The sequence below is a fragment of the Lactuca virosa genome, chromosome 3 (genome assembly GCF_052849685.1).
Source record: "Lactuca virosa cultivar CGN04683 chromosome 3, Lactuca_virosa_CGN04683_v6, whole genome shotgun sequence".
Classification (NCBI taxonomy): Eukaryota; Viridiplantae; Streptophyta; class Magnoliopsida; order Asterales; family Asteraceae; genus Lactuca; species Lactuca virosa.
Window position 1 is genome coordinate 251,075,778 of NC_136428.1, and position 6,488 is coordinate 251,082,265.

Here is a 6,488-nt window from a genome sequence, read left to right on the forward strand (position 1 = left end):
TGGCCGCGCTCGCTGAAACGATGACACCTTATGCGGGCCGCGTGCTGGTCGCGCTTGCTGAACGGGTTTTGGAGTCTTCTTCTACGCGACTTGAGAATGGGCCGAGCAGCACCCGCATGACACCTTATGCGGGCCGCATGGGTTGCAGAATAAACTTCCATGCGGGCCGCAGGTTTTCTGTATTTCAAAAATTCGAGAATTTCCAAAAACTTGATTTTTTAGGTCAAAATGATTCCCGCAAGGCCCGGTTTCAAAAATTTTGACAAAAGTTGGGAACAAAATGTGAATGAAGGGTGAAACCCTTCAAAAAAATTATTTTCAAAATCCCAAAAACGCTTTTTAAAACAATTTATTGAATTTGAGAAGGATGAAAGCATAGCTTTCCAAAAATGCCATTCTTTAACGTCTTTCGCGGGACGTCCTCCATGCACACTTCAACACATCAGGACATCCAAATGGATGATTTCAAGAGCATTAGCATTGAAGCCTTCATAAAATGGCTTCAAATGGTGCCCATTGACTTTAAAAATTTCTCCCGTCTTTTCGCTTTGAATTTCGACTACTCCATGGTCAAAAGTCTTGATCACAACAAAAGGGCCAATCCACCTTGATCTTAATTTGCCCGGGAATAACTTCAATCGTGAACGGTAAAGTAAGACTCTATGCCCTGGTTCAAAATGCTTCCGGGTGATGGACTTGTCATGGAAAAGCTTCGTTTTCTCCTTATAAATCCTTGAGTTTTCATAAGAGTCATTTCTCAATTCTTCTAACTCTTGGAGTTGAAGCTTCCTATGTCTTCCCGCCTCATCAATATTGAAATTACATTGTTTGACCGCCCAAAATGCACGGTGCTCCAATTCGACAGAAAGATGGCACGGCTTTCCGAAAACCAACCTAAATGGGGACATTCCTATCAGGGTCTTGTAAGCGGTCCGGTAGGCCCACAAGGAACCATCGAGCCTCAAACTCCAATCCTTTCTTGTCGGATTCACTGTTTTCTCAAGAATACTCTTCACCTCACGATTTGAAACTTCTGCTTGACCGTTCGTTTGAGGGTGGTAGGCGGTTGAGACGCGATGGGTCACGTTGTACTTTCTCAATAAAGCCTCCATCATCTTGTTGCATAAATGCATCCCTCAATCGCTAATCAACGCCCTAGGCACACCAAATCTCACAAAGACATTAGATTTTAAAAAGTTGATAACCGTTTTGGCATCATCCGATCTTATGGCTTTGGCCTTAACCCATTTAGAGAGATAGTCAATCGCGAGTAAAATATAAACGTTGCCAAATGAGACGGGAAGTGGGCCCATGAAATTAATCACCCATACGTTAAAAACTTCACAAACAAGGATTGGATTTTGTGGCATTTGATTTTTTTTGTGAAATGTTTCCCATCCTTTGGCACCGTTCACAGCTTTTACAAAACAAATAACAATCGCGTGACATGGTTGTCCAAAATAGTCCACACTCAAGAACCTTTCTCAAAGTTCGGTTAGGTCCGAAGTGTCCCCCACAAGCAAATTCATGACAAAATTGCAAAATGGATTGATATTATTGTTGGGGCACACATCGGCTAATGATTTGATCGGGACAATGTTTCCACAAATAAGGTTCATACCACACGTAATATTTTGCATCACTTTTCAATTTATATTTTTGAGCGCGTGTGAATGTGTCGGGATACCTTTTTATGACCAAAAAGTTAACGATATCGGCATACCAAGGAATATATTGAGTAAGGGAAAAAAGATGCTCATCCGGAAACTAGTCCCGCAACGGGAGATGAGTTTCATTTGAAGTGATACGGCTTAGGTGGTCGGCAACAAGATTCTCGCATCCGCTCTTGTCCCGAATTTCCAAATCAAATTATTGCAATAATAAGATCCACTGGATGAGTCTTGGCTTTGCATCTGTCTTCGTCATCAAGTACTTGAGAGTCGCATGATCCGAATACACTATAACTTTGGTGCCAAGTAGATATTGCCTAAACTTCTCCAAAGCGAACACTATGGCCAATAGCTCCTTCTCCGTGGTAGAGTAGTTGCTTTGAGAATTGTCTAGTGTCCTCGATGCATAGTAGATCACATGGGAGGATCTTCCATTCTTTTGACCCAAAACGGCGCCAATAGCATAAATTCTTGCATCACACATGATCTCGAAGGGGAGATCCCAATTTGGTGCTTGTATGATGGGAGCGGATGTAAGCAATTCCTTGAGCTTGTCGAAAGCTTCTTTTCACGCCTCATTGAACTCAAAGTCAACCTCCTTTTGCAAGATTTGGCACATTGGTCTTGTTATCTTTGAAAAGTCCTTGATGAACCTTCGGTAGAATCCGGCATGACCTAAAAAAGAACGAACTTCCCGAACACAAGTCGGGTAAGGTAAGCTTTGAATAACATCAATTTTTCCCTTATCTACCTCAATTCCTTTCTTTGACACAATGTGACCCAAAATAAGACCTTGACTCACCATAAAGTGACATTTCTCAAAATTTAGAACCAAATTTGTTTCAATGCATCTTTTCAAAATTTTGGTGAGATTGGTCAAACATTCTTGAAAAGAGTTACCATATACCGTAAAATCATCCATAAAAACCTCAATTATGTTTTCAACATATTCCGAAAAAATACTAACCATACAACGTTGGAAAGTGGCCGGGGCTTTACACAATCCAAATGGCATTCTCCGGTATGCAAAAGTGTCGAATGGACATGTAAAGGTTGTCTTTTCTTGGTCTTCCGGTGCCACCGGGATTTGGTGAAAACCGGAGTACCCGTCGAGACAAAAATGGTGTGATTTCCCGGCCAACCTTTCTAAAATTTGGTCGATGAAAGGTAATGGAAAATGATCTTTTCTTGTGCTTTCATTGAGTTTGCAGTAGTCAATACATACTCTCCACCCGTTTTGCACACGGGTGGGGACCATCATACCTTTGTTGTTCTCGACCACCGTGATTCTCGTCTTCTTCGGCACCACTTGCACCGGACTCACCCACTTGCTATCCGAGATTGGATAGATCATTCTCGCATCAAGGAGCTTCAATATCTCTTTCTTGACAACTTCCATCATAGGCGGGTTCAATCTCCTTTGTGCGTCCCGGCTTGGCTTGCATTCATCCTCCATCAAAATCTTGTGCATGCAAGTGGAGGGGCTCAATCCCTTGATAACCGCAATCGTCCAACCCATGGCTTCCTTGTGTTCCTTCAACACCTTGAGGAGTTGCTCTTCTTCAAATTCGGTTAGATGGGTCGATACGATAACCAGAAGTGTTTCATTTTTGCCTAAGTAAGCATACTTCAAATGTTGAGGTAGGACCTTTAATTCCAATTCTGGTGGTTGAACAAGGGATGGAGGCAATTTTGTATGAGTTGAGGGCAACTCAATTTGCTTGACATCAAATCTTGTAGATTTCTTCACCTCTAAATTATTGACCAACCTCTCAACCTCCGGATCCAAAGAATAATGCTTCAATTGTTCGGCTAACTTCCCACAATCAAACCCCTTGCTTAGAATCATTTCCAACACATCACCATTAGAAAACTCAAACAATTCTTGAGTTAGTGGTTCAACAACATCAAAAAAGTATAATGATGAAACTGTTGGATATAGTGTCTAAGTCCATAACTTTATTTGGTATGTACTTGACCCGACCCGGCATGGTCCATTTGGGTTGCATGGCATTGCAATACTTGGATAGACTAAATGAGAGAATAAGGCACTTATGATTATTAATATATTATAAGTTCTAATATATTAATAATAGTATTATTTAATTAGTATTGATCAAGTATTAATCTAGGATTAATTTGGTGATCAAAGTGAGACTAATTAAATATATAGGGTTGATTATGACAATCATCAATTCTTTTATGGTTGATTAATGATCCATGGTTTATGGGTTTGGTTATAACCAAATGGAGCTCCATGGATAGTCCATGGGAGTTACAAATCCATGGGTCATGGGAAATCAAGAGTCATGACAATTAAGGGCATTCATGTGTAAACCCTAATTGTGACAACACTATAAAAGGAACCCTATGGCTAGCAAAATGGTGACCTAGTGGAGCTAGTGAACCTAGTGTTACTAGAGAGGGCATAACCAATTTTGAGTGCTAGAAATATTCTCTCAAGTTATTCCAAGTCTTGTGGTGTTGTGTGAAGCATTTGAGGCACAACATTTGGGGTGCTAGGCTCACAAAGTCTTGAAGGAATCCAAGCAACAACAAGGTATGTATTTCTACTAGTTTTATGTTTTATGTAACCCCATGCCATGCTAGTTAGGAAATAACCTTGAAAATGAAATTTGCATGTATATAGAGAAAACATAGATTCAAGGTTATTAGGGTTGCATGTACACTTAGGAAGTGTTAGAATGCTCAAAACCCATCAGTGGTATCAGAGACTAGGATTGTTTTCTGTATACTTGATGCAAAACTGCTTAAAAATCGAAAATTCTGCATTCTGACGACTGGACTCGCCGAGTCCATGGGGAGGACTCGCCGAGTCCATGAACAAATTCATTCTACTCGGTGAGTAGAATAGTGCACTCGGCGAGTAGGAGCGTGCTGGACAGTTTTTTCGAGTTTTGTTGCTGGAAATGGATTAAGATCATTATCCCAATATGTTTTGGACTTGTAAAATCTGTTTTTCAAAATGATAATGATTATGTTAACCCATTTTACATGACTTTTATCAATTTTCAAGTATTGTATATGTTTATATGATTTCTTGAAATTGCTTGACATGAATTTGTGTTCTTATGAGTTTTTAGAAGATCATAGGAATTATGTGTAACCACCATGTGTGTTTAATTCATGATCTTAATGGCTATGATGGTGTCCATAACTTGTCATCAAGTTATGGATAACCAAAAGTCACTTCTTTTAATTGTGATTAAAGAACTAAAGAGGTTTCATAAAATGAAGAGTCTTCATTTTATGAACCATTAAAACTCATAAGTTACAAATTGAAGAGACTTGGAATAGTTTCAAATCTTGCCCTCAAGTTTTGGAATTTGAAAAGTCTTATACTTTAATACTTTAATTCCAAATTAAACCTTAGATTTTTAAAAAGTTTAAAAATCAACACTTATACTATTATTATAATTTTATTATATAGATATGTATAAGAATATGTCATTCTTACCGTTAGTAGGCCTCATTCACGAAGCCGGTCTATAAGGGGGGTATAAGGATGTTGCCTATAAAATGGTGACTTAATGGGTGTCCACTCTCGCCCACCGCTTCCTTGATCGGTGGAGGGTCGTTAGTCGAACGGGTAGGATACGACTTTAAATACTCGTTAAAAGTATAATGAATTATAAAGTAACTATACATTAGAAATTCCCAATCTTAGTTACTTTAGGAAAATGTGAAATTGGTGCTAGCCCATAAAATTACACTTTGTACCTTACCAACTCGTTAGTGGAGCGTGTGTGGTTAACCGGCACACTAACATGGACTAGTAAGAGTGGCGAAGGGTAACTTAACTTTATTATAGATCGGTGGAGCGTGTGTGGTTAACCGGCACATCGATTGGGTAATATTGTTAAGGGTACCAAGTCAATTTGTATGGTTATTCACACCTTGTTTGTGATCCTCGGCATCCCAGTCACAAACTTGAGAGGGCATAATCGAGATTCAAACATGCCATTGAAAAGTTCAATGTATCTCAAAAGATCTACGAGTTTCAAAACCAATAAAACCTAATAATAAAATATTTTGTTCTTATGGTGGAAATTGGTAAATCGTCATTTACCTACCTTCAAATATTTTATAGTATGGATTACGGCATCCCTCTTCCAACTATAAATAGTTTGTTGGATCCTAGCCTTAATATTTCATTTGGGTGAATTATTAAGGATTCCTAATTTAATGAAACTTGTCTTTCTTTCCTTTCAGATGTCTTCCAACAATGCTTCTGGCTCAAACCCAACAGGCTCTTTTTCCCTTATGAACTTGTGTGGTAAGGTCATCTTTGATGGATCCAATTTCAATGAGTGGATCAGAAACATCAGAATGATTACCCGCTATGAGGACAAAGAATATGTCCTCGATAGGGAGCTTAAGGTTGTGAGTGAAGCCACTGCTACTCCTGAAGAGTTTGCGGAGTTTGTTGCACATGAAAAGGATGCTACTAAAGTAGCATGCATCATGATGGCCACCATGACTCCTGAACTTCAAAAATCCTATGAAGATTTCTACCCCTATGAGATGCACCTGGATCTGATGGAAAGGTACCATCAGAGCGCGCGTCAAGAGAGGTATGAAATCATCTCCTCCATGATAACCGCAAGGATGAAGGACGGTGAACCCATCACCGGTCACTTGCAGAAGATGCAAAGGTTCGTTGACCGGTTGCTAAAGCTAAATGTTGACTTTCCTGAGGAGATGGCGATTGACATCATTCTCCATTCCTTACCTCCAAGTTATGATCAGTTTCGTATGACTTATCATATGAACAAGGAGGAAGTTACACTTAGCAAA

The 6,488-nt window shown here is 39.5% G+C and overlaps 1 protein-coding gene across 1 annotated transcript; it reads right to left on the reverse strand.

Annotated features, from left to right (window-relative positions):
- Window positions 1-434: 434 nt before the first annotated feature.
- Window positions 435-1,112, reverse strand: LOC145164526 (uncharacterized). The gene has a single exon (XM_079083237.1). The coding sequence runs from the start codon at window positions 1,110-1,112 to the stop codon at window positions 435-437; it is 678 nt and encodes a 225-aa protein (XP_078939363.1).
- Between the last annotated feature and the right edge of the window lie 5,376 nt (window positions 1,113-6,488).

What these genes read in the sequence shown, in the direction of transcription:
- LOC145164526 (XM_079083237.1), bottom strand. Translation starts at nt 1,112, where the DNA reads ATGGAGGCTTTATTGAGAAAGTACAACGTGACCCATCGCGTCTCAACC.